Here is a 25,985-nt window from a genome sequence, read left to right as displayed (position 1 = left end):
GGTAAAACGTAACGCCCTTTATCATTTCTGGATTTGGGGTCATATTTAAAAAAGCCTTCCAACTTGATGTTAAAAAGGGATCCTCAGGAGCCTGGGTGGCTCAGTCAGTTAAGCATCTGACCCTGGATCTCAGGGTTGTGAGTTCAAGCCCCATGTTAGGTGCAGAAATTATTTAAAAATCCAATCTTTAGGGGGAAAAAAAAGTGTGGATTCTCCTTTGGTTCCCTGTCCCCACCCCCTGTGCTGTTTTGGTTTTATTTATTCCAGGCCTGATTTTGATCAACTTGGGATTGGTTCTGGTGTAAGGCACAAGCCTCCAATCAGCTTCATTTATTAAATGGTTTATGGTGTGGGAGGAATCCCTAGAGGAGTCCCATGCAGTAGTGCTGGGTTCTGCTCTGTTCCACACTGTTTTAAGTATTTGCATCTGAATATGCTTTATCATCTGGTAGGGCTCATACCCCCTTCATTTAGTTTTTCATAAGTGTTCTGGGTATTTTGCTTTTTAAAAAAAGTTTATTTTGAGAGAGAGAGAGCTCGAGTGAGCAGGGGAGGGGCAGAGAGAGAGAAGGGAGAGAATCCCAAGCAGGCTCTGCGCTGTCAGCTTGAAGCCCAACGTGGGCTCGATCTAAGGAACCGTGAGATCACAGCCCAAGCCAAAATCAAGGATTGGACACTTAACTGACTGAGCCACCCAGGTGCCCCTGTTCTTTTTTCAATGTATGACTTTTAATTATCTTTTTTTTGTAACATGCATTTATTTATTTAAAAAAATTTTTTTAATGTTTTATTCATCTTTGAGAGAGAGAGAGAGAGAGAGAGAGACAGAGTATGAGCAGGGGGCAGAGAGGGACACAGAATCCAAAGCAGGTTCCAGGCTCCAAGCTGTCAGCACAGAGCCCAACGTGGGGCTCGAACTCACGAACGGTGAGATCACGACCTGAGCCGAAGTCGGACGCTCAACCGACGGAGCCGCCCAGGTGCCCCGACTCTCAGCGTCCTTATCTATAAAACAGGACTGGAGATACCACCCAGCTTGTTAGGCTGAGCAAGAACTATGTGTGAAAACACGCAAGGCAGTTAGAACACTGCCTGCCGTGCAGTGAGCCCTGAGAAAATACCGACGTTGATGATTTGACTTGAATTGTGGAGGGAGGTTAGGTGGAAATCTGCACCCTGTGGGGCGTGATTTCCAAGCTTCTTTCCCCCTGCCAGGCATGCTCTCCAAGGGCCGAAGTGGAACAGTCCCAGGAGAAAGAGAAAAGATATTCTGCTACAGGCTGTGGAGGCTTCACCAGCTCGCCCAGCAGGACGCTGGACGACCTCGGGACGGCGAGCTCAGGCAAGCAGAGCCCCCAGTCAGCTCTGAAGTGCGGAGACTGCCAGTCATTCCCAATATCCATTCTGCTCTTCTTTTCATTTAAATGTTTACTTTTGAGAGAGAGTGAGTGGGGGAGGGGCAGGGAGCGAGGGGACCAGAACTCACAAACCGAACCGCGAGATCATGACCCGAGCCAAAGTAGGAGGCTTAATGGACTGGGCCCCCCAGGCGTCTCTCTTCCCTTATTTCTAAGTCACGCCGGCGCTGCTTTACCTGGAAACGTGTCTCCCACAAAAACTCTGCCTTCCAGCCTTCCTTGCAGCTACGTGTGCCAAGTTCTGGCCCATGGATACCAGCTCCAAGGTCTCACCTTCCTGACCCTTCTTCCTTTCCGGCGGGCTCGCAGGCACGAGAGCTGCAGCCTGGGAGGCCGTCGTGGCCCGTGAGGGCGGTGGGACAGCAAAGGGGAAAAGATGGGGTCCCTGAAGATTAGGGAACCCTGACACCAGCCCTCGGCCCCCCACTAAAGGGAGCGACCACCCTCTGTCTTGTTTTAACCACTTTTGCTTGGAGGTTGGGGACACGCTTGTTTGAGCCCGAGCCTACCCACTGCGGTGTCTCCTACATTGAAGCAGGGAAAGAAGGCTCATCAGACATTTGAGGAAAGTTTTCAACATGGAGTGGAGAGACTGAAACACAGAGGAAAGGAAACTGGACTGAAGAGAGTGCAGCAGAAAAAATAGGCTTTAAAAACCTGTAATTGGGGTGTGTGGGTGGCTCAGTCATTTAAGCCTCTGACTTCGGCTCAGGTCATGACCTCAGGGTTCATGAGTTAGAGCCCCGCTCGTGTGCTCTCGCTCTCTCTCAAAAACAAACATTAAAAGAATCTATAATTGCAGAAATGATAATTCTAATTTCTCTATAAGTGAGAAAAAAATTACACTTATGAGAGAATATTATCCAAGAAAAAGAATCAGAAGAAATGAAGTCGGAAAGACAAAACATGTGAGAGCTTCTGGCGTCTTTTCCAGCACCACCACGCAGCTCTGTGCCTTGCAGCGGACGCTCACCGGGGACAGACAACCAGAAGAGAAAACAAAATTAGCAAAAATGAACTAAGCGTAAATTCCAGAATAATTTTAAGAATATTACAGCTGAAAACGAATGGCCTGTTTAAAGTCTGATTGTACTATTTTTTGAGAGAGAGGGGGCATCCATGCAATCGGGGGAGGGACAGAGGGAAGGAGGGAGAGAGGGAGGCGGGGGGGTGGGGAGAGAGAGAGAGAGAGAGAGGGGGAGAGAGAGAGAGAGAGAGAGAGAGAGAGAGAGAACTTCAAGAAGGCTCCAATCTGTTGTGAGGCACCCAACATCTCACAACCCTGGGATCACGACATGAGCCGAAATCAAGAGTCCAACGCTCAACTGACTGAGCCATCCAGGTGCCTCTGCACCTTTTCTTAAAAATTTTTTTTAATGTTTATTTTTGAGAGAGAGAGAGAGAAAGAGAGACAGAGCGTGAGTGGGGAAGGGGCGGGGGGGGGGGGGGGGACACACCATCTGAAGCAGGCTCCAGGCTCCAAGCTGTCAGCACAGAGCTTGATGCGGGGCCTGAACTCATGAACTGTGAGATCATGATCTGAACCGAAGTTGGACGCTTAACTGACTGAGCCACCCGGGGGCCCCACCATTTCTTTTTAAATGCAATACAAAGAAATCTTGTTAAGGAACTTGGAGAGTATTTGGGGAAAAGCACACCCACTCATAGGTTCTTAAAAAAAGATTATGGTTTCACATACACAGCCACAAAGTGCCTCTGCTGGGGGTACAAGCCCTTAGAACTCATGGACATTTTTTTTTTTTTTTTTTTTTTTTAGAGAGAGAGACACACAGAGAGAGTGGAGGAGGGGCAGAGGCAGAGAGAGAGAATGCTAAGCAGGCTCCATGCTCAGCGCGGGGCCTGATGTGGGGCTCGAACCCACAAAACGTGGTAGCATGACCTGAGCCAAAATCAAGAGTCAGACACTTAACCGAGTCACCCGGGCGCCCCAAACTCATGGACTCTTTGAAACATCATGCCCTTGTTGCCTCGTCCTTCTCCAGCACTCACGACAGGGAGGGCGGCTGGTCTCGGTGCTATGGCTGCTCCCACTGGGATGTCCACCCTGGTCATCAGTTTTGCACCCGTATCAGCTCCTCGGCCCCCGAGCCGGTCGATCCGCCTGTCCCCTCAGCGAGTTCCTCTCTGCCTCTCTCGGAAAGGTCCATGATGCCCTTGGCCTTCTCCCCGACCTTTGCTCCTACTGCTCAAGACTGTGGTTCTCGGGGAGTTACTTGCACTCCTACTACGTGTAGCTTTCATAGCTGAAGATCAGCTCCTACAATGTCTCGTTTTCCTTGAAGGGGAGAACATCTAGAGGTGTGACACCTACCTGGAGAGTCCCCCTTCCGGAATGGTGTGAAGAGCTGGAGATGGGATGTGCTCCTTCCTCGTTTCTCTCATGCCCTTTTCCCCCCGATTCTAACAATGACGTTTCACTGGGGGTCCCTTCCTTTAACCACATCACTGTGTGCTTCTCCTGCTTCCAGGGGCGACAGGCGACTTGGCTCTTTATGGACTTCTCATCCGTGTTTTCTGTTTGTTGCTTTTCTTCTCTTTGTTTATTAAGCAACAGCTGCTGTTTCTCTTTTCTCCAAAAAGCTTCCTGTTTCTGCTGGATCCAGCACCAGAAGTTCCCCGGGCAGGCGGACGCCTGTCGTGGCCTGGCCATCGGTCTCCTGACCCAGAGGCACTGTCGCCCTCCCACGGAGGGAAGCCAGCGCCCGGGCCGGGTCAGCTTTGTGGGGGCTCTCGTTGCTGGCAGGGTGCGTCTTTGGCTCCGTGACACATTTCATCTGTGGCGCCCAGGCGAATTTCAGTCAGAAGGACTTTTGTCAATGGCCTCGTTTGAGTCTCTCTGCTCTTCCTTCACCTCAGGTTTCCTCTGCTCTTCTTGGGAACTGGGTGTGACTTCTGGTGGCGCTTCCCTGCTTGAAGCATTTTCAGCGTCTTGCTCTTACCCATCGTTACAAATGTACTTCCCTCAGGTAAACAAAGCCACCTCCTCTGCCAGCCTCTTCTGTGGCCTTCTTTTCTCTCTCTGGACGCTGCTGAACACTCTCGTTTGTCTTCCTTTCTCCAACTTCCTTTCACGTTCCATCTCTTTCAAAACCTTCTTGAATCCAAGCTGGAAGAGTCCTGTGTCTTCCTGCGGCAACTTGTGGAGGCTCCTGCTTCACAGGGAGGTCATAGGTGAGCCCTGCTGGTCCCCAATGATGATGGCCTTTGTTTTCGATTCTAGGCGGGGCCAGAGATCCTGGCGGTTCAGACTGCCACCGGGGAGGAGGAAATCTACCCGACGGGACCAAAAGCAGCCCCATGCTGACAGTCCAACTGGTGTACTGGCCCCAGTGCAAAATTAACGGGTGGCCCACCAAAGCTGATTGTTCTGGGTAATGACATGCCTGTTGTCAGGGGCAATAATCCGCCGCGTCTTGACTGCAGCTGTCTCCAGGAGCACTGTCCGCTGGGCCTGGTGCTGATGACTGTTCGGGGCGGGGGGGGGGGGGGGGGGCGGGGTGTAGGTACGTTCTTCTTTGTGGTTGCCATATTCTGTGAAACTCTGAATCCCCTTGAAAACACCCACAATTGTTTGGACCAGATCTCATCGTGGACAATCTTGTCACCTTGGCATCATTCCTAGCTGGTCTACCACAGCGGTTTGCTCTCCTGAAGCTTCTCTTTGGTCAATCCACGCTTGAGCCACTATAGAGTCTGGTGGGTTTGGATGCTTACCGGGGCTAGAACAGCAGCATCCGTTGCGGTTGCTTCAGGGGCCGTTGCTGCCAAGGCTGACGTCCTCGACCCCATATTCTCACTTCTCAAATGTATTTACTTTCCTCAGCACCTTCCATTTACGTGTAGGCCGGTCCAGACGACATCTCGGAAGCACGGCAACCAGGTCACTCACAGCCTCTCTGGTGCTGGACCGCATTGCTACCACGCTTCCTGTGACGCCTCTCTCACCTTTTCAGGGCTTCTACTTCTTCAAGACCAAGACAAGATCCAATTTGACTCCCTTCTGACGCTACCTGGAGACAGTGTCAGATCCCACAGTCTAACGGCTCAGTCCCACAGGACGGCTCCCCCCACCCCGCCCCACGCACGCGCACACTTTAGATGCCAGTTGAAAGCCCAGGTTCTCACCTGTGTTTCTAACCAACTGGCTAAGAATTAAAGGTTCCTACAACCTCCTCCTTGGGTTCAATTAATTTGCTAAAGCAGCTCACAGGACTCAGGGAAATATTTTACTTCCTGGATTCCTGGTTTGTGATAAGAGGAGATCGCTCAGGAACAGCCGGATGGAGGAGGTGCACGGGGCCAGGGCTGGGGGAAGGGGGCGGGGTGTCCGTGCTCCGTCCAGGCCAGCTCCCCGTGTCACCAACCAGAAGCTCTCCAGACGTGGTCCTTTTGGGTTTGTGTGGGGACTTCGTAACAGGGGCGTGACTGATGAGTCCTTGGCCATTGGAGAACGGGCCCAACCCCGGCCCCTCTCCCCTCCCCGGAGGTCAGGGGGTGAGGCTGAGTTCTGACCAATCACATGGTTGGTCCCCCTGGCAACCAGCCCTCACCCCTAGGAGCATGAAATGAATAAAGGGAAACCTCACTAAAGTGGACTGGGGATGCTAAAAGGAAAGGCTGGAAGGGGGAGCCACCATTCAGTGTCAATTATAAGAAAAAATGTCTCCCCTGGGGCACCTGGGTAGCTTAGTCAGTTGAGTGTCTGACTTCTGCTCAGGTCATAATCTCGTAGTTCAGGAGTTGGAGCCCCGCATCGGACTCACTGCTGTCAGTGCGGGGCCTGCCTCAGACCCTCTGTCCCCCTAACTCTGCCCCTCTCCTGCTTGCACTCTCTCAAAAATAAACAAACATTAAAAAAACAAAGCTCATGTTTACGAGAGAGAGAGAGAGAGAGAGAGAGAGAGAGAGAAGTGTCTTCCCAAGGGAAGAACCAACAGGAAGGACATCAATTATAGGCTCCAACAGGAAAAGATGTGCACTGCGTCTCCTATGGGAAGTCCACCACACCTGCCCCTCGGCCAGTGAGAAACCTCATCCCCCTGGACCCCTGCTTCTCTCCAGTGGGCTTTGTTTCCAAACAACTCCCCTAATTTCCCCTTTCTCCATAAAATAATGCTCCTCTTCTTTGTTCTCTGGACTTGCCTGTGGTTTTGCCATAACTTGCCTATCCTGAATTACAGTTCTGTTATCCCAAATAAGCCCATTTTTGCAGGTAAAATAATGGTTTTATTTTCAAGGTTAACAGAGTTTTTCCAAAAGCCACCTTATTAACAGAAGCTCAAGTGTGGTTGAAAGAGGCTTGTCGTATCAAAATACCCCTTTTGTGACTCTTTTCGCTTAGGAAATTCAAAGGTTTTAGGAGCTCTGTGCCAGAAACGGGATGAAAACCAAATGCACATTTCTTATTATAAGTCACAGAATCACAGAACTTAACCAATCGACAGAACGGATGGATGGTAAATTTAAGGATATCAACCAGAAAAACACTAGGTTTTCTGAGTAATAGAAATCCCATCGAGAGCAAACACAGAAAAACAGAAGGATTTTTTAAAAAAAGTTCCCCAAATTGGCACCCGGCTGGCTCAGTGGGTTAAGCTCGGTTAGGCAACCGGCCCTTGATTTCTGCTCAGTTTCATGGTTTGTGAGATCGAGCCCCGAGTTGGGCTGCCCACTGACAGCAGAGAGCCTGCTTGGGGTTCTCTCTCTGCCTCTGCCCCACATGCCCGCTGTCACTCTCTCAGAATAAATACAGAATCTTATAAGAAAACCAATGAAGTTCCCAGACTGAAGAAGGCTAAGAGCCTCCAGAATGAAGAGAACGGTGTGCTCAGTACAGTCAGGAGAGGCAGCACGGTATACCTCCATGGCATTTCGGAGCACCAGGGATATGGAGAAGATCCTAACCACTTTCAGAGAGAGAACCCACAGAGAGCAGACCACTGACCAGGCATCAGAATAGCTTTGGACTTTTCAACAGTGTCCCTGGAAGCTGGAAGCAAAATATGTGACGTCAGAAAATCTGAAGATAAAGTCTTTCCAAACTAGAATTCTAGACTCTGCCAAACTGTCCATCAGAGCCAGGCATAGAACAAACACCTTTCAGACATGCGCCCTTTCCAGAAAGCTCCGGAGGGCCGACTTGAGCAAAACGACAGAGTAAACCAAGAAGGGAGATGGAGATGGCAGCGGTGCCAGGACACAAGAACTGCAGCCCAGGGAGCACAAGGACGACAGCGGACAACAGCTCTAGCGGGGGGAAGACCGGGCAGCAGGTCTGGGGAGCAACCAGGCTGGACCGGAACAAGGGACAGGGCGCACCGGAGGGAGGTATCCAGGAGCTTGTGCCGAGGGAAAACGTTATTGACAGGCGTGTGGCAAAAGTGTCCGAACGTCTGAAAAAGAAGACATGTGGGCGTGAGAAAAGACGAAGAGAGACCAGAGCAGAGGCTGCGCCAGGGGGGCCGCGGGAGCCGGCGAGAGGTGGTGAAAGCGGACCGACAGCTGCCGCCCCGGGGACACCGGGCCACGCGCGGCCACGCGGGCGGGGCGGAGCTGCGGGGACGGCGGGGCCCGCGGAAACCTGTCACACGGCCGCGTCAGAGCCTAGCAGCGGCCGCTTCACACACGCGGCTTTCCGTCACCAGGAAGCTAAGAGCGCCCAACGTACTTGCCGGGGAGAAGCGCAGGGGCCCGCCGCGTTTCGCTCGGGCTTCGGTTCCGCGAGGAGTACGGCTCAGACTGGCGTTATTCCGATTTTTAAAACCAATCAAGTCAAAGGAGTCGCTGGTGAGGCCTCCGCGGCCCGCCGCAGCCTCCGTCTCCATGGCAACGGGCCGCGTCCTCGCACGGAGCCGCGCCACGTAGGGCCGGCGCGAGGTCGACGAGCTTCCGGCGAGGGTCACGCCCCCTCGCGGGGGGCGTGGCCTCAAGTTCAGCGCCCCGGCAGGGCTGACCTCCCGGCCCCGGTAGAGTGGCCCACCTTGCTCGGCCCGCACGAGCTCGGTCCTCGGTGGCTTCCGGGGCGCGAGGGTCCCCGCGCCTACCTGGACGAGGAGCCCGGCCCCTTCCCGTCCAGGCGCACGCTGCTTGGCTCCGCGCCCTCGGCCCGCAACGTGGTGCGGAGTGCGCCGAGGCCGCCGCAGCCTTTCGACGACGTGTGGCACACGCTGCCCGATGTGTACGCGCCTTCCGTCCGCGTTTGGCGGGGAGCCGAGCTCGCGCCTTTCCCGGGAGCAATGCAGCAGGCTTCCCCGTCTCTGTCAGGTCACTGGCCGGGACTCCCTCCCGCACGCCCCGCCTCCTGCGGCCGCGTGCGTCACCACCGCCGCGGGTCCTCCTGGGAGTTGTGGTTCGGACCCTTCCCCTCTAGCTCCGGCCCCAGCGGGCTGCAGACTACAACTCCCGATAGGCTCCGCGGCGGCCCCAAGAGCCCCGAGCTTGGGGTCCTCGCCTGCCTCGGCCGGTGGTCTCGGCGCGGCGGGGCGGCCTGGCTGGCGGGCGCTGAGCGGCAGAGGGGCCGCGGGCAGGCTGCCGCGCACACCGAGGCCGCTTGGCAGGTCACTAGCAGATAGAATCGGCGCTTCTCGGGCCCCCGGAGCTCCCGCGCCGAACGGGCGGGACGCAAACTTACGGGCAAGTGGAGGGGTCGACGGGGGCACTAGGGTTTGGCCTCAGTCGGGGCCCGGGGCGGCTTCCCGAGGAAGGGGGATGGGGTGGCAGGAGGCGGGGCGGATCCGGGCCGGTAGGGCGGGGTCACGCTCGGGCTGCGCGCCCGCTCTGCCCAGTCCGGCCCGGCCCGGCCCGGCCCACCCCCGCTGTCCCCCGCGGAGCCTCGGCCGGGGCGCAGCGCCGGGCCCTGACGTCTGCAGCGCCCGGGCCGCCAGCCCTCTTGCTCCGCTCCCGGCCGCAGGTCGTGTTCGGGCGCTGCGGCTCCTGCGCGCCTCAGACAGTGACTACTGCAGTAGGAGCGAGGCCGCCAGAGCCCAGGGAGCCCTGCAGGCCTCTGGGGCAGCGCCGGGTGTCGCGGTGTTTGCACGGGAGTGGGCATGTAGACAGCGGGCAACCCAGGAGCAGACCGGCTAGCTCAGCCCGCTCGCCGCGGTCCCGTCGGAGGTGCTAACTGTGCGTGTTGGCATCTCCCAGGCGCCACAGGGTTGGATGGCTCAGGGCTCGCGCTGAAGCTCAGCGAGGCTAGAGGCCGGTCCCCACGTCTCCAGGCATCAGGGCTGCCCACCAGTGTCCAGGCGGGCAGGGGGGGCGACTGGACGGCCAGACAGGTGAGCTCTCGACGGGCTTGTGGTGTGACAGTTTGGAGCTGGCTGTTTCATGCTGTGGATTCTACCTGATGCCATGTCAGAGGAGTTTTAGTTGTTTTTGAGTGTGTGTGTATGTGTGAGGGTGATACGTAATTCTGCTCCGGCATGCTCTGAATTCATATCTAAATGAAGAAATAAGGAAAGGTGACAAAAAGGCTTCTTCCTGGTGGGCACGAGCGGGGCTGGAGATGAGGCAGACCCAGTCCTTCCTGGCAGGTCCCCTCCTGTCAACTGCAGATGCAACAAGTATCTGAAAGCCTTGCTCCCACTCGGCTTGGCCCTGGGCAGTGGTTGGGGCAGGACGCCCCGGTCTTCAGGGTTCTTGAGGCCTTTCGTCTGGGGGGCGGGGGGGGGGGCAGGAGTCAGCTGATGACAGTCCTGTACTTCCTCTAGGCGTTTGGCAGGTCTTCCCGCTGGGCCAAGTTGGGTTTCCTGGGCTCTCGTCTCAGGGCTTCACCCTGGCCCCTAATGGGCCGGACTCCCCAGCACCCAGGATGTCCACGTTTGTCTTGGCCAGAGCTGCCACATGACAGGAGCCTGTGGTTCACCAAGTTTTGCCAGTTGAATGTGCGCCACATGGTGTTGATTCAAACGGCATCATCAGACACGGCCGGAGGCACAGGGGAAGGAGTGGCAGCTGCCTGTCACATGCCGTGTCAGTGTCATGTAACTGTGTTCCTCTGAATAAAGGCAGTTTGCCCGTTTCTTAGCTAAGTGGTATTTGATCTTTATGGCTTTTAAAAGTGTTTCCAATAAAATATTCACAAATAGGGAAGACACCTTATTTCTACACTGTCCTCGTGCATATTTCGGAAATCGTTTTGCCTCCAAGAGCTGACAGTTCCTTGAGACACGAGAAACTAGAAACCCCCGAATAGACCCCGGTGTCCGCCTGCTTGGTTGAAATGGTAAATGCTAAAAGTGTAAAACTGCCTTTTAAAAAACATTCTCTCCAGACTTGCTTCGCTGGCTGCCTGTTTGGTTGCTGCGTTCTGTGTCGGCATGGTTGCTAGTTTCCAACAGGAAATCTTGGAGACTGTCAAATTTGTGACCCAAGAAGTAGCAGCTAAATGCCTGGGATGCTGACTCGAGGCTGGTTCGTGTTCTAAGGTAAGTTACAGTTCTGCTGATGTGCATCTGTCACCCGGACCCTGCTGCTCTGACGTTCCTAGCGACAACCTCTGAGGGCATTTGGGTGCCAGGCAGGGGTGTGGCCTGTGAGCTCTGAGGAAGATGTCCGAGTGTAGTGTTTCTGGTAAAGGAAGTAAAAAATAAGTCTCTGGGCGAATATCCCACTGAAAGGGTGCCCCCTTTCTCTGTAACCCCTCTGGGTTTTGTCACTGCCTCCTAACTCCTGACTCTGGTCCATTCCCCACTTGCCATGCCCTTCCCGAGCCCTCTGGTGGGACTGTCTAAAGTGAAGTAGAGAGTCCTGATGGGGGGTTGGGGGCTGGGTACCTGGGGGTATGATCAGCACGTGCTGGGCCCCCAAGGACAGTGACAAAGATCAGGCAGAGAGGTGGGAGGAGAAAAATGATGGAGAGACCTGGAAAGCTACCGGCCTCCTCACGAGGGTGCTAGAATGCTGGGCCAAGACGTTCCTAAGGCCCAGGAGCCGGGTGTCCGATCTCTGCGGTGGATATGTAGGAGGGGACAGCAGGGAGGTGTTGCTGGAGGCTCTGCTCAGGCCTGAGATGAGGCGACACCATGCTGGATGGAGATGCTGAAGCAGGGGGCAGACCTCAAGACGTGCGGGGATCAGGTGCTGGGGACGAGGAGACAAAGAGGCTCCCAGGGCCGTGCGTGTCTCCAGAGCAGGCCGCTTCTCTCTTCTCCATTGTCTTCCTCAAGGGGTGCTGGTCTGGGTGCACATGGCGAGGGGCAGGAAGAGGCCCACGGCCTGTGTGTCCCATCGGGCTGTGTCCCACATGGGTTGGTGGGTTCCCGTGAGGCACAGCCCTGGGGGGGTTGGCAGCCCACCCGCCAGGCCTAGGGGAGAGCCGGCTGTGCTAAAAATACCGACCGCGTGTGTAACAGGTGCTGGGCTGCCCTGGGGACCTTCCCTGCTGCCCCACGTGGGGCTGGCGGCGGCTCAGGCCTGGTCCTGGTTTCCCACAGACCCTTCCAGGCATCCCCCACCCCCCTCCTTGTTCTCTGCCTGTTCCCGTAGGGCAGGGCCAGGCATGGGCACAACTTGCTCTCCTTCTTGGGGTGCCCCCCGCACCGTGTCTTGTTGGAAGTGCTTCCGCAGCACGTGGCTGGTGGGTCCCTGAGGTCAGTAGGCGGGCAGGTGTGGCTGGCTGGGCAGGCTGACAGGCTGGCCTCACAGAGGACAAGCCACCCTGGCCAAGGAGCGGCTCATGGCACTGGTTCATGGCACTCGCAGGGTCCCTTCCTGCGCCGAGTCCTTTATTACAGTGTGGGGCCGGTTTCTGGGCTCTGCAGGCAGGGACCTTCCTTGGGCCTGTCTGCCTAGGCTTGTCTGGGTCTGAGGTTGCCTGGAACGAAGCCCACTGTGGCGGAGTGTATGTCGGCAGAGCATTTGGGAAGGGCAGGGAGCAGCTCCGTGTGACCTGTCTGTCACAGCCAGCTCTGGTGGCTTCCCAGCAGGCAGGAGCTTCTGGCGGGGTAGGGGTGGGGCCTGTACACTAAGGGGCCGGCCACTGCTCTGCCGGCAGGCCACAGGCTCAGGCCGTGCCGCTCCGCCTAAGGGACACACGTGTGGCAGCTGCTGATGGGGGGGCAGGAGGCTGAGGCTACATGTGGTCGGCCCACTGGACCTGACCCCCAGGATGCCTCCCCTCCTCTGGAGCTTGCTGGCACCCAAGGGTGACAGGCATTCTCGGGTGGCAGGCCTGGGCTCGTGGAAGAAATAGGAAGCTCTTGGGGCTGGAGTCTGCTGCGGTCTCGGGCCCGGCTGCCCCATCTCAGCAAGGGCCAGAGACCAGAAGGGAAGGCAGCTGAGAGGCGACAGCGCAGGGAGTCAGGGTGCCCTGAGAGGTGAGGCCGTCGGGGTGAGTGAGCAATGAGGAGTTTCCTTGAGGAAAGGCTGCTAACGAGTTCATGGGTCGGGAAGGTTTATCTTTCCGAAATGTGCACCTGTTTCTGTGGAAGCCTTGGAGGTCCTGCCTGGGTGGGGTGAGGAAGCAGCATCACAGGGAGCCTATCTGGGAGGGAGAATTTGCAACAGTCAGACCTGGCCGGGTGGTTCCTGCCTCTAAGAGTCCGAGGGGCGCACTGGTTTGGACATGCAGGCTAGGCACGGACTGAGGCCCTGGCCCTATGGGCAGCGCCCCTCTGGTGCCCACCCTGGGTGGGACGTGGGCCTCAGAACGGAGCTGGGCAGAGGGTGGACGTCAGATGGCCCGTGGGGCTTGGCCCCTGCCTCTGGCAGTCTGACCACCATCCCTCCTCTCTGCCCGCCTGTGGCCTCGGCTGGATGGCACTGTTTCCTGAGCTGTCCAGGCCTGGGAGCGTCGGGATGGGGATGGGGGTGGGACTCAGGACCTTGGAGAGGGCCCCAGGTGGAGGAGTGACCTGTGGTTTTCCTCCCTTGTTGCTGGCCAGTGTCCTGTGGCTGAACGGGGCCACTGGGCCCTAATGGAAGCTGGCAGTAGCCTGTCTGCTTCTCAGCTTCACCCCAGCCAGCCTCAGTGTCCCTCCGGCCTCCCAGGTTCACACCCAGCCCTGCCTTGGACAGCGCCCCAGGCCAGCTGTTTTCACAGCGCCGGGGTCCTCCTGGCAACATGGCAGAAGTGGAGTGGCGATTGCTCTCTTCCAGGCTGGGAGTCCCCGGGGCCCTCTCCAAGTGCTGTTGATTTTCTCTCTTAACGGTCATTCAAATCCGTTCTTGTCATTAGTTAAAAATACTTTATTGAAGAAACACATAATGCAGGTCCCAGGTCAGAAGTGATCCAAGTTTGCAAAGGCACATAAGCATCACTCACATCAGGAAATAGTACATCTCTGGGTCCCAGAGCCCCATGTTTGCCTCCACCACCATGAATTTGCTTGTCCTGGTTGTGAACTTCTTGTAAATGGATCCAGGTAGCTGGTACGTGGCTGCTTTCCTTCAGCACCTGTAGAGTTTTGCCTCCCAGTGGCTTCTGCGTACGGTGTGGTGGGTGTGTGTTCCTCTGGGGATAAATCATGCCTCATGACCCAGTGCACCCTTGAGCATACGGGGGAGGGTGCTGCTGTGAACACAGGCACCACCTCATCTGGTACAAGTCGAGCGGGCAGACCACGGTTCTGCAGAGAAGACCCCAGAAGCGGGGCCCGGAGTGACCTTGAGGCACTGTCTACGACCTAGGATAGTGTCACACTCGAGCAGTGGCCTGGTGACCAGATGTGTTTTTTAGTCTTTGCGGGGGGCGGGGGGGGACCTGTGCCAGTGCTTTGCCCCTTTTCTTTTGGGCTGTCTGCATTTGCACGTTCTCCCCACACCCCAGACACAAGCTCCCCGTGCTCTGTGTGCGTGGCTACTGCGTCCTCCGGGCCTGCTGGGTGTTTATTCTCTTAGTGGTGTCTTGATGGACGCTGGGCTTCAGTGCAGCCCAGCTTCTAAACTGGCTGCACAAAAGAGTGTGTTTTCTTCTGATAGTTTTATTGTCTTACTTTACATCCATTAATTTTTTTTATTTTTTATTTTTTATTTTTGGGACAGAGAGAGACAGAGCATGAACGGGGGAGGGTCAGAGAGAGAGGGAGACACAGAATCGGAAACAGGCTCCAGGCTCCGAGCCATCAGCCCAGAGCCTGACGCGGGGCTCGAACTCACGGACCGCGAGATCGTGACCTGGCTGAAGCCGGACGCTTAACCGACTGCGCCACCCAGGCGCCCCCATCCATTAATTTTTTTAATGCTTATTTATTTTGAGAGAGAGAGAGGCAGAGAGAGAATCCCAAGCAGGCTTTTCACCGTCAGCCCAGAGCCAGAAGCTGGGCTTGACCTCAGGAACTGTGAGATCATGACCTGAGCCGAAACCCCGAGTCAAACGCTCAACCGACTGAGCCACTCGGGCGCCCCCCCCCCCCCCCCCCGCCATCCATTAATTTTCAAACAAAGATGTGCTGATGGCCCACTATGTGCTGACCACCCAGAACTGGACCCCCTAGCAGAGGCAGACGCTCCACGAGCATCTGCTGAGGGTCCCTACCTTGCCAGGTCTCGTTCCCTGGCGATCCAGTGTCCTCTTTCCAGGCTCACCACAGGGCGGCACCTCATAGTGGCTGGAGAGGACTTTCCAAAGGGGCATCCCACGCTTCCTCGAAGACCGGTGCCATTTGAGCCTCTGTGGCCCGTGTCCCCTTCCACCAGCCGGTGGCCAGTTGAGCCTCCTTTGGTCTGTAGTGCACATGCTCACCATGCTTCTCGCTGCCCCAGGGCGTTTGCGCATGCTCCCCCCCCTCACCCCCACACACCATGCCTAGCTCCCCCAGACCTGTTCCCCACTGTGTCTCTGGCAGCCCTCCCAGAACTGGCAAGAGCCTGTGTGGCCTTCTTCATGTGGCCTGAGGGTACCATCTGCCTGCAGGTCCCGGAGCAGTCCTGCCCACCATGGACCCAGATCCCCAGGCAGGCGTGCAGGTGGGCATGCGTGTGGTGCGCGGCGTGGACTGGAAGTGGGGCCAGCAGGACGGCGGCGAGGGCGGCGTGGGCACTGTGGTGGAGCTTGGCCGCCACGGAAGCCCCTCGACCCCTGACCGCACGGTAGTCGTGCAGTGGGACCACGGCACCCGCACCAACTACCGCGCGGGCTACCAGGGCGCGCACGACCTGCTGCTCTACGACAACGCCCAGATCGGTGCGCGTGGCGGGCCCTGGAGGGGCAGGGGGCAGGTGACAACGCCCAGATCTGCGCGTGGGGTGGCGGCGGGCCCTGGGCGGGGGACAGATGACAATGCCCAGATGGGTGCACGAGACAGCGGCCCTGGAGGGTGGGGGGCAGAGGCCCCGCGTCCCCTGACCCTGCCCCGCCCCCAGGCGTCCGCCACCCCAACATTGTCTGTGACTGCTGCAAGAAGCATGGCCTGCGGGGTATGCGCTGGAAGTGCCGCGTCTGCTTCGACTACGACCTGTGCACGCAGTGCTACATGCACGGCAAGCACGACCTCACCCACGCCTTCGAGCGCTACGAGACGGCCCACTCGCGCCCGTGAGTTCCGCCCGCCTGGCAGGGTCGGGGCCCTGGCCTGTGACAGCCAGAGCACCTGCAACACCTTTCCTTGAGGTGTGGCCGAGGTCACGGTCACTCCAGAGGCCTGGTCACTGGCACCAGCGCCCCCCCGCCCACCTCCGTGGAAGGCAGCCTGTCCGCTCTGTCCTGGCCCCGGCCCTAGAGCCAGGCGTGGCTGGTCCCCCGGTGCAGCCGTGGTGGGGGCACTGAGGTGGCCTGCGTCCCCTGGGGAAGCCCCCGGGCGGCCTGTGCTGGGAGCTGACCCAAAGGCGTAGCTGGGGAGGCGGCGTAGCTGGGGAGGCACCGTTGCTGGGACGGCGGGGGCGGGGGGATGGAACTAGGAGTCCCCTGGGCTGGGGTGGCCCCCCAGAGGCACCACCCACGGCTCCCTGACGCTTCCCCTGCGCGTGGAGGGGCGGTGTGTGCTCTGGCTCCCGGCTGCCTGCTGGCCAGAGTGGGAGCAGGGCCAGCTGCCTGGGCGCTTCCGGTCATTCTTCCATTTCTACGTTTCTGCGTGCTGAGCCCTCTCCGGGCCAGGCTGTGTGCAGAGCTCCGGGAACAACCCTAACAGCGCTCAGCCCGGGAGGAGGCGCTGGGTGCCAAGTGACTGCATACAGAGGCCCAGAGCGGAGGGCAGGGACCTGCTGGGCCAGCCGCCCTAGGGCAAGAGAGCTGGGTGGGCCGGAGGGCTTGCACATCGCCCTGCTTCCCGTGTGGCCCAGCACCCACTTGCTCTCTTGCAGGGTCACGCTGAGTCCCCGCCAGGGCCTCCCCAGGATCCCGCTGAGGGGCATCTTCCAGGGGGCGAAGGTGGTACGGGGTCCTGACTGGGAGTGGGGCTCGCAGGACGGTGAGTGGGGGACCAGGCCGCCCCTGGCTGTGGCTCAGCTTCACGGCACGGGCTTAGCCTGCTGGTGGGACCCTTGTCTCCCCAGGCGGGGAAGGGAAGCCAGGCCGAGTGGTGGACATCCGTGGCTGGGATGTGGAGACAGGCCGGAGCGTGGCCAGTGTGACGTGGGCAGATGGCACCACCAATGTGTACCGAGTGGGCCACAAGGGCAAGGTGGACCTCAAGTGTGTAGGCGAGGCGGCTGGTGGCTTCTACTACAAGGAGCACCTGCCAAGGCTCGGTAGGGGCTGGCCCCGAGTAGCCCACACCCGCCTGCCCTGCCACCCTGCCGCCCTCCTGCCCCAGCGGGGTCCTGGGGCGGCGCCGGGTGGGGGCTGACCTCTGGAGGTGCCGGGGAGGAGGGATGCTGCTGAGGGGGGCCTGTTGCCCGCCCCCAGGCAAGCCGGCAGAGCTGCAGCGCAGGGTGAGTGCTGATGGCCAGCCTTTCCAGCACGGGGACAAGGTTAAGTGTCTGCTGGGCACAGACATCCTGAGGGAGATGCAGGAAGGCCACGGCGGGTGGAACCCCAGGATGGCGGAGGTGAGCCGCCCCACCTGCTGAGCCCCCTGTACCCTCCCTTCCCCGCATCCTCTGGACCCCTAGCCCTCCCGCTCCACCCAGCCACGGTCTCCATGACCCGCCACAGTTTATCGGACAGACGGGCACCGTGCACCGCATCACGGAGCGTGGGGATGTGCGCGTGCAGTTCGGCCATGAGACCCGCTGGACCTTCCACCCTGGGGCTCTCACCAAGGTGCATGGGGGGCTGGGCCGAGCCCGTCTGTTCGCTTCTGCACCCCCTCCGTGTACCTGCTCAGCTCTGGGAATGCCTTTCTCCAACCCTGAAGGGAGAGGGGGGGCTCTACAGGGTCTAGGAGGGACTGAGTTCCCCGGAGAGGGATCCAGGTGTAAAGGGATCCAGAGGGTGAGGCACTGGGGGCTGGCGGAGGCTGGGGGCTTGCTCCTGGGCCTAAGGAAGCCACTGCTGCATTACAGGTGGGAGGTGACTTTCTAAACAGTGCTCCCTATGGGTGTGGGGAGCACATGGGGGGCAGCAAGCGGGAGCGGTGGGAAGGCCCTTCAGGACGGAGGGTGGACACTTAGCCGGGGGTGGGTGCGGGTGAACACTGGGAAGCAGGGTTGTGTGGGTGGGGCGGCTACCCCTAGCACGGTCCTGGACCCGGGGGTTGGGTGTTGGTGGGGGGGGGGGGTATCACAGGACAGATGGTTTGTAGAGCAAGACCTGTACAGGGAGGGTGCAGCCAGGAAAGGTTTGGGGACTGGGGAGGAGTGGCTCCTGATGCCCCTGGTCGTCCCAGGACCCCACCCCCATCCTTGTGTTGGTCTAGATGGGCCTCAGCCACACTGCCTGCTTCTCCAATGGTGCATAGGGTCAGGCCCGCTTTGGCCTTCACCCCAGAGTTGGCTTTGGTCTGATCTGGATGTCACTGCCTGGGTGCCTCTCTGGCTGTCGCTCCCACGGCTCTGGGGCTGGCCACCCAGGGTGGCCCTGGTCACTGTGGCCCTCATCCAGCTCTCAGTCAGGTGCCGGGGTCAAGTTGAGGCTCGCCTATCCTGTGGAGTTCAGTGGAGGTGGCTCCCTGCTCTAAGGCCCCGGGCAGCCACCCCTGCCTGGGGGGTGCCCCTCACATGCCTGTCTGTCACTCAGCACAACGCCTTCTGGGTGGGTGACGTGGTGCGGGTCATTGATGACCTTGACACGGTGAAGCGGCTACAAGCTGGGCACGGCGAGTGGACAGATGACATGGCCCCTGTGAGTGCCTCCACCCACCCCCGCCTCCCTCACCCCCTGGGAGACCCGCCTGTGACCCTGCCCTCTCCCCACTCAGGCCCTGGGCCGCGTCGGGAAGGTGGTAAAAGTTTTCAGAGACGGTAACCTGCGTGTGGCAGTCAGCGGTCAGCTGTGGACCTTCAGCCCCTCCTGCCTGGTGGCCTACCGCCCTGAGGAAGATGCCAACCTGGACGTAGCAGAGCGTGCCAGGGAGAACAAAAGTGCGGGCACCCAGCTTGGGTGGCCGGTGGGAGGCAGGGCCGCCCCCTGGGCCACCACTTAACTCGAGCCCTGCCCCACCCAGGCTCCCTGAGTGTTGCCCTGGACAAGCTTCGAGCCCAGAAGAGCGACCTTGAGCATCCGGGGAGACTGGTGGTGGAGGTGGCCCTAGGCAGTATGGCCGGGGCTCTGGACCTGCTGAGGAGGCACCCGGAGCAGGCGAGCTCCCGAGACCCCTGCCTCTCCGCCCCTCCGCCGGCCAGCCCCAGGGAGAGGGACAGAGGGCTGGGGACTGACCCGCTGGCTCTCCTGGCAGGTGGACGCCAAGAACCAGGGCAGGACCGCCCTGCAGGTGGCTGCCTACCTGGGCCAGGTGGAGCTGGTGCGGCTGCTGCTGCAGGCACGGGCGGGCGCAGACCTGCCCGACGATGAGGGCAACACGGCGCTGCACTACGCGGCCCTGGGGTGAGGCCCCGGCAGGGGCGGGGTGGGGGGTGGGCCTGCAGGTGGACCCGTGCAGATGGGTCTGCAGTGCGCCTCCCGCTCCCTCTTCCGCCAGGAACCAGCCGGAGGCTGCCCGGGCGCTCCTGAGCTCCGGGTGCGGGGCCAATGCCCTTAACGGCACCCGGAGCGCAGCGCTGCATGTGGCCGTGCGGAGGGGCTTTCTGGAGGTGGTGAGGGTCCTGTGTGAGCGCGGCTGTGACGTCAATCTGCCTGTGAGTGCCAGGTCCCCTGGCCCTACCCCTGGGGTCAAGGATGCGGTGGCATTCACCTCCCTGCCAAGTGACCGCTGCCCCCCTCCCCCCACACACACCCCGGCAGGACGCCCATGCGGACACACCCCTGCACTGTGCCATCTCGGCCGGCGCCGGCGCCAGCGGCATCGTGGAGGTCCTCACTGAGGTGCCGGGCATCGACGTCACTGCCACCAACAGCCAGGGCTTCACCCTGCTGCACCACGCGGCCCTCAAGGGCCACACACTGTGAGTTTGGGGTGGGCGTGGCCGGTGGCCAGCCTCCTGAGCTGCTGGGCCGCTCTGGGGACACGACCGACCCCCGATGCGGCTCCCTGCTCCCAGAGCTGTCAGGAAGATCCTAGCTCGGGCACGTCAGCTGGTGGATGCCAAGAAAGAGGACGGCTTCACGGCCTTGCACCTGGCCGCCCTCAACAACCACCGGGAGGTGATCCAGATTCTCATCCGAGAGGTGTGGACGCAGCCGAGGGGCGGGGGCGGGTCCCTGGCCGGAGCCTGTGCCCACCCTCCCCCCTTCCCTCTCCCCAGGGCCGCTGTGACGTGAACGTCCGCAACCGGCAGCTCCAGTCCGCACTGCACCTGGCGGTGCAGCAGGCCCACGTGGGCCTCGTGCCGCTGCTGGTGGACGCTGGCTGCAGCGTCAATGCCGAGGATGAGGAGGGGGACACGGCCTTGCACGTGGCACTGCAGCGTCACCAGCTGCTGCCCCTGGCGGCCGATGGGGCCGGGGGGGACCCGGGGCCCTTGCAGCTGCTGTCCAGGGTGAGGAAGTGTGGGTCTGGGTGCGGAGGAGGTGGGCCGCAGGGGCCGTTCGCCTCCGCCTCGGGCGCCGGCCCAGGGAGCCAGGCCTTCCTGGGGGCGGGGCGGTCTGGGGGACTGCGGCCAGGGGCGTCCTTGCGACCCCGGCCGGGGCCCTGCGTTCCTGAGAAAATGCGCTGCTGACCAGCCTGGGAAAGCCCCCCCCCCCCCCCCCCCGGGCCCCGTGGGGGCGGGGCGGGGGAGGGGTACTGTCTCCGAACCCCGCCCCTCCCCCTGGAGTCCCCCGCTTCTCCTGCCCGCCCGTCCCCCGCTCTAACGTTCTAACGGCCTCAGACAGCGAGGGGTGCTCAGGCCCCTGACCCGAGGCCCGGGCGGCCGGGCCGGTCCTGAGACCTGCCCCGGCGCCCGCCCTCACTGGCGTCTGTCTGCCGCGCAGCTACAGGCCTCCGGCCTCCCGGGCAGCGGGGAGCTGACGGTGGGCGCGGCGGTCGCGTGCTTCCTGGCGCTGGAGGGCGCCGACGTGAGCTACGCCAACCACCGCGGCCGGAGCCCCCTGGACCTGGCCGCCGAGGGCCGCGTGCTCAAGGCCCTGCAGGGCTGCGCGCAGCGCTTCCGGTGAGCGGGGCGGGGTGGGGACGGGTCCCGGCGCGCGCCCCTCCCCCCCCCCCCCCCCCCCCCGGCAACGCCTCCCCTCCCCGCCCCCGCCCGGGCCCTCTCGAGCCCCCTCCTCCGACCGCAGGGAGCGGCACGCGGGCGGCGGCGGGGGCGCGGCCCCGGGCCCCAGGCTGGCGCTCGGCACCCCCAACACCGTGACGAACCTGCACGTGGCCGCGCCGTCGGGGCCCGAGGCCGCCGAGTGCCTGGTGTGCTCGGAGCTGGCGCTGCTGGTGTTGTTCTCGCCGTGCCAGCATCGCACGGTGTGCGAGGGTGAGTGCGGGGGGGAGGGGGGCGCCGGGGGGCGGGGCCCGCGCCGGCCCTCCCGCCCGCCCGCCCGCCCGCCCGCCCGACCGCGCGCTCCCCCCGCAGAGTGTGCGCGCAGGATGAAGAAGTGCATCAGGTGCCAGGTGGTCATCGGCAAGAAGCTGCGCCCAGGTGGGTGGGGAGCCGGGCCCCGGGCCCACGCCCCCCCGCCCGGCCCGCCCCTCCTGACCCCGATCCCCGCCCGCAGACGGCACGGAGGTGGCCGGCGCGCCCCCTGCGCCCGGCCCGCCGCGGCAGCTGGTGGAGGAGCTCCAGAGCCGCTACCGGCAGATGGAAGAACGCATCACCTGCCCCATCTGCATCGACAGCCACATCCGCCTCGTGTTCCAGTGCGGCCACGGCGCGTGCGCGCCCTGCGGCGCCGCGCTCAGCGCCTGCCCCATTTGCCGCCAGCCCATCCGCGACCGCATCCAGATCTTCGTGTAGTCCGCGCCACCCCCCCCCCCTCCCCCGCCCCCGCCCCGCGTCCCGGCCGCGCCCCGCCACGTTCCGGAGCCACGTCCCGCCATCGCCTTCGCAAGCCCCCACCCCGCGTTTTATAAAAAGATTCTCGGACTTTTCCGCCTGGTGCCTGCCTGGGGCGGGGGCCGGGCCGGTCGGCACCCGGGTCCCTCCCCGCCGCGCCGCTGCCCCCTACGCGGACAGTCCTGACCGGCCCCTCTGCCGCCGCTGCCCCAGATCCAGGCTCTGCGCTTTGGCCCGTGCCCCGCGCGTCCTGCTCTTTGTGGCGCTCACAGCACAAGACGCCTGCCCGGACCCGTTCTCTGGGCCAGGCACGGGCCGCCTCTCACGACCCTGGCCTGGGGGTTCGGGAGCGTGGTGTCCTCTAGAAGCCCTGGGTCAGCCAGAAGCCCTGTGTCCGCCCAGCTGGGGGTCTTCCTCGTCATCTCCCCGGCCCCTTAATCTTTTCCTGGGCCGACTGTGTAGTCGCCTCCGACCCTGTTCTCTCGGTGGCCCTTGGGGGTCCCTGCTAAACAGGGAGCTGGGGAAGGGGTCTCTTTGGGGCCGGCGGCACCACTAGTGTCTTAGGACGGTTGAATGTGGAGGGGGGGTACAGGCGCCGGGGAGAGGGCAGGACACAGGGTGGGAGGGCCAGTCTGAACCGGGCAAATATTGAACCACGAAGAGCTTAAAGCTGCGCTCAGCGGCCGGGTGCTTTTCAAGAACCACCCGAAATGCTCCCCCGGAGCTGTCTGCCAGCACCTTGGCACTGACCCCGTCGGCTGGGTGTACTGCTGTCACTCGGCGCCAGGCCCGGATGGAGAACGGGGAGGGTCAGACCCCCCAGCCCGGCCTGGCCTTCTGCCTCTCCCCTCGCTCCCTCTCTGCACCAATCCCTGTTGACTCTGCCTTCTCAGCCCCCACCCACCCACCCCCAGATCCCAGGTCCCCCAACCCGGAGGAGCCCTCACCAACATCCCTGCCCGGCTCAGCTCCTGCAGCCTACAGGCCGTCCCGTCGAGGCCTAGGGCCTCAGGACACCACTTCCCTGCCTGCCCGGCCAGGCCCCTTCCCGGCCTTGGCCCTGGCCACGGGTCCGGGGCTCCCACGACCCCGGCACCTCACGGGCTTCCCCCCAAGCCCCGATGGGGTGCCTTCTCTCCCGCTCTGACAGCTCGGTCCTCTGCCACACTCCCCTGGCCACCAGCCCCCTCCCCTGCCTCTCGCCCCGCCCCCACTGCCCCGCCAGCGCGCCCGGTACTCACTCTCCTAGTCCCCTCCCCTTTCTCCGGGACCCTGTCAGGCGGCCGCGTGCTCCGGCAGGGGACTTGTCCCAAGTTGGCTGGAATGGAGGTTCGCTCCCAGGCTTCATTCGGTGGCGAGGGAGCTGAAGAGATTCCATCCAGGGAAAAAGCTGGTCTCAGGACCCCAAGTGACCTCCCTTCCTTGAGCCCGAGACTCTATCCCTTCTCTAGCTGCCTGGCCCTCCTCACCCCCCCTCCCCAAGTAACCCCGCCCAGCAGGCCCTGCCCAAGCTGCTGCCACCGACCCACAGGCCCCGGGTCCGCACCCCACACTGGCGGCAGGGCTGTCCTGACAGCGGGGACGGCCAGTTGGTTCCCTTCAGGGGCACGCGCCTCCCCCTGCACCCACCCCTGTAACCCGAGCCGCTTCAGCGCCTCCCCGCGCAGCCCCACTGGGCCCTAGGCCCCGACAGCGAGTCCGCAGGCGCCATGGGCCTCGGGGCCTGCGTGTCCTCGGCGGCGTCGGGGGCCCGAGCCCAGGCTGGCCGGCTGGGAGCTGTGCTGGGTGCCTTGTGCCTGCTGCCCGTGCTCATGATGCTGGCCCGGCTGGGGGCCCCCTCGGCCCGGCTGGCAGCCAGCGCAGTGCAGGTGAGAGCAGGGCGGGACTGGGCAGAAGGGTGGGCGGCCCGAGGGTCCAAGGGCCTGCGTGTTGGGGGAGGGGGGAAGCGGGGGCGGGGGTTGGCTGGGTGGGGGATGGCAGCATCAGGCCTCCAGCCCCGCCCACTCCGACCTGGCCTGTGGTTAGTAACCTTTTTCATTCTGGCTGTAAAAGTAACACTGACCAGGGTAGAAAACCCAAAAACACACAGAGCCCAAAGGAGGGGATTTCAGCACTCCCTGAACCACGAACCCCACCCCGTTTCCTTTAGTCTTTTTTCCGAGTGTTTTCAGACACAAGTCTGGTCCCGACTGCCTCCCCACGAGCCCTTGCTTTCTTTGAAGGGAGATCTCGCCGCACCCAATCCCGCGGGTGTCCTCGCTACCCCGGGACCTGGTCCTCTGCCCCTCCAGGCGCCCCGCAGACGCCGCTACACGCTGACGCCCGCCAGGCTGCGCTGGGACCACTTCAACCTCACCTACAGGTGTGACCGTGGGCCACGATGTGAAGGGGAGCGTGCCGCAGCCTGGCCGCCACCCCTGACCTTAACCCCCACCCCAGGATTCTCTCCTTCCCACGGAACCTGCTGAGCCCCAGTGAGACCCGGCGGGGCCTGGCCACCGCCTTCCGCATGTGGAGCGACGTGTCCCCCTTCAGCTTCCGAGAGGTGGCCCCCGAGCAGCCCAGTGACCTCCGCATAGGTGGGCACCGTGCCCCTGCCCCCGCCCAGCCCCGCGGCCCCCTCTCAGCCCCTGTGCTCCCCCAGGCTTCTACCCCGTCAACCACACGGACTGCCTGGTCTCTGCCCTGCACCACTGCTTTGACGGCCCGACAGGCGAGCTGGCCCACGCCTTCTTCCCCCCGCACGGGGGCATCCACTTCGATGACAGCGAATACTGGGTCCTGGGCCCCACGCGCTACAGCTGGAAGAAAGGTGATGGCCTGGCCTCCTGTGGGGCCCTCTGCGCCATGGTGGGCACAGCAGGAGGGCTTTGGGGGTGGTGGCTATGACTTGGGGTCAAGTAAGCAGGAAGGGGGAGGCTGGGAAGAGGCCATAGGCCTGGGTTCCAGGAGCCCTGAAACCCCCCTGCCCCCCCTCCCCCCTGCTGCTGGAGACAGAACCGGAGCTACATTCCTGGGGGCCGAGCTCACTGCCTCTGCTGGCCTGGAACGTTCTTATCTTCCCATGGCTGTGCCGAGTGAGGGAGGCTCCGTGGCCGCACCGCAGCAGATGTGGCCACGGCAAGCAAGGCTGGCGGGCAGAACGGGGAGGGCTGGGCCAGGGTCCGAGGGCCTGACCCTCGGGACCTGCAGGCGTTTGGCTCACCGACCTGGTGCACGTGGCGGCCCACGAGATCGGCCACGCGCTGGGCCTGATGCACTCGCAGCACGGCCGGGCTCTCATGCACCTCAACGCCACGCTGCGTGGCTGGAAGACGCTGTCGCAGGACGAGCTGTGGGGGCTGCACCGACTCTACGGTGAGTGCCGTGGGTGGGCGGGCTGGCGGGTGGCATGCCGGGCCGGCCCTGAGGACAGGTTGCCCTCTCGCAGGCTGCCTGGACCGACTGTTTGTGTGCACATCCTGGGCACGGAGGGGGTTCTGTGACACCCGCCGGAGACTTATGAAGAGGCTCTGTCCCAGCAGCTGTGACTTCTGCTACGGTGAGGCAGGGTCCCCGGTGCCAGCTCGGGTCTGGCGGGGGGGCGGGGCACTGATGTGGCCCTCCCTCCCTGACTCCGGAGCAGAGTTTCCCTTCCCCACGGTGGCTGCCACTGCACCGCCACCCAGGACCAAGACCAGGCTGGTGCCCGAGGGCCGGAACGTGACCTTCCGCTGCGGCCAGAAGATCCTCCACAAGAAAGGCAAAGTGTAGTGAGTGGCCCTGCGTCCCCGTGATCCCCCGAGGGTGGGTGGCGGGTGCTCGGGACCCTGCCCAGCCTCCCCACCCTCCCCGCAGCTGGTACAAGGACCAGGAGCCCCTGGAATTCTCCTACCCTGGCTACCTGGCGCTGGGCGAGGCGCATCTGAGCATCATCGCCAACGCCATCAACGAGGGCACGTACACGTGCGTGGTGCGCCGGCGGCAGCGGGTGCTCAGCACCTACTCCTGGCGGGTCCGCGTGCGGGGCTGAGCGCCTGCGGGGCCAAGACGGCCGATAAAGCACTTTCTCTCTCAAGTCTGTGCACCCTTTCTTGGGAGGGAGGGCGAACAGCCTTGGGTCCTGCGGGGTGGGGCCATCCAGCCTGTGCTCAGCTGGATGTGGGGAGCCTGGGGCCCGGACGCCCCAACTTCCCCACAGGCCAAGGCCAA

The 25,985-nt window shown here is 61.8% G+C and overlaps 2 protein-coding genes across 5 annotated transcripts; both read left to right on the top strand.

The window, feature by feature from the left end:
- Positions 1–8,878: 8,878 nt before the first annotated feature.
- On the top strand, positions 8,879–21,884 carry MIB2 (MIB E3 ubiquitin protein ligase 2). Of its 3 annotated transcripts, XM_078452529.2 has the most exons (21): positions 8,881–9,071; positions 9,582–9,715; positions 10,711–10,864; positions 15,292–15,561; positions 15,741–15,912; positions 16,677–16,783; positions 16,869–17,063; positions 17,221–17,363; positions 17,470–17,577; positions 18,493–18,597; positions 18,674–18,836; positions 18,920–19,053; positions 19,151–19,299; positions 19,394–19,550; positions 19,657–19,817; positions 19,914–20,040; positions 20,118–20,351; positions 20,785–20,963; positions 21,088–21,275; positions 21,375–21,440; positions 21,517–21,884. In XM_078452529.2, exons 4-21 carry the CDS (start codon positions 15,315–15,317, stop codon positions 21,753–21,755), a joined length of 2,874 nt encoding a protein of 957 aa, XP_078308655.2. In that variant the 5' UTR covers positions 8,881–9,071; positions 9,582–9,715; positions 10,711–10,864; positions 15,292–15,314; the 3' UTR covers positions 21,756–21,884. The 3 variants fall into 3 exon arrangements, with proteins under 3 accessions (XP_078308657.2, XP_078308655.2, XP_078308656.2); XM_078452531.2 differs by lacking the exon at positions 17,470–17,577 and having other exon boundaries at positions 8,879–9,071; XM_078452530.2 differs by lacking the exon at positions 9,582–9,715.
- An 842-nt stretch (positions 21,885–22,726) lies between these two features.
- On the top strand, positions 22,727–25,851 carry MMP23B (matrix metallopeptidase 23B). Of its 2 annotated transcripts, none has more exons than XM_060625677.3 (8): positions 22,727–23,662; positions 24,086–24,156; positions 24,234–24,373; positions 24,439–24,606; positions 24,987–25,151; positions 25,225–25,335; positions 25,420–25,546; positions 25,632–25,851. In XM_060625677.3, exons 1-8 carry the CDS (start codon positions 23,504–23,506, stop codon positions 25,804–25,806), a joined length of 1,116 nt encoding a protein of 371 aa, XP_060481660.1. In that variant the 5' UTR covers positions 22,727–23,503; the 3' UTR covers positions 25,807–25,851. The 2 variants fall into 2 exon arrangements, with proteins under 2 accessions (XP_060481660.1, XP_060481659.1); XM_060625676.3 differs by having other exon boundaries at positions 23,012–23,662; positions 24,017–24,156.
- The last annotated feature ends 134 nt before the right edge of the window (positions 25,852–25,985 follow it).

This window comes from Panthera onca, chromosome C1 (assembly GCF_046562875.1).
Source record: "Panthera onca isolate mPanOnc1 chromosome C1, mPanOnc1 haplotype 2, whole genome shotgun sequence".
Classification (NCBI taxonomy): Eukaryota; Metazoa; Chordata; class Mammalia; order Carnivora; family Felidae; genus Panthera; species Panthera onca.
Note: the sequence above shows the minus strand (reverse complement) of the source record. Positions and strands in the feature narration are given on the sequence as shown.

What these genes read in the sequence shown, in the direction of transcription:
- MIB2 (XM_078452530.2), top strand. Translation starts at nt 15,315, where the DNA reads ATGGACCCAGATCCCCAGGCAGGCGTGCAGGTGGGCATGCGTGTGGTG. An exon ending in GCGTGCCAGGGAGAACAAAA is followed by an intron (nt 18,837 to 18,919) that starts GTGCGGGCACCC and finishes TGCCCCACCCAG; the next exon opens with GCTCCCTGAGTGTTGCCCTG. An exon ending in TGAGGAGGCACCCGGAGCAG is followed by an intron (nt 19,054 to 19,150) that starts GCGAGCTCCCGA and finishes CTCTCCTGGCAG; the next exon opens with GTGGACGCCAAGAACCAGGG.
- MMP23B (XM_060625676.3), top strand. Translation starts at nt 23,504, where the DNA reads ATGGGCCTCGGGGCCTGCGTGTCCTCGGCGGCGTCGGGGGCCCGAGCC. An exon ending in TGGCAGCCAGCGCAGTGCAG is followed by an intron (nt 23,663 to 24,016) that starts GTGAGAGCAGGG and finishes CTTTCTTTGAAG; the next exon opens with GGAGATCTCGCCGCACCCAA. An exon ending in CAGCTGTGACTTCTGCTACG is followed by an intron (nt 25,336 to 25,419) that starts GTGAGGCAGGGT and finishes ACTCCGGAGCAG; the next exon opens with AGTTTCCCTTCCCCACGGTG.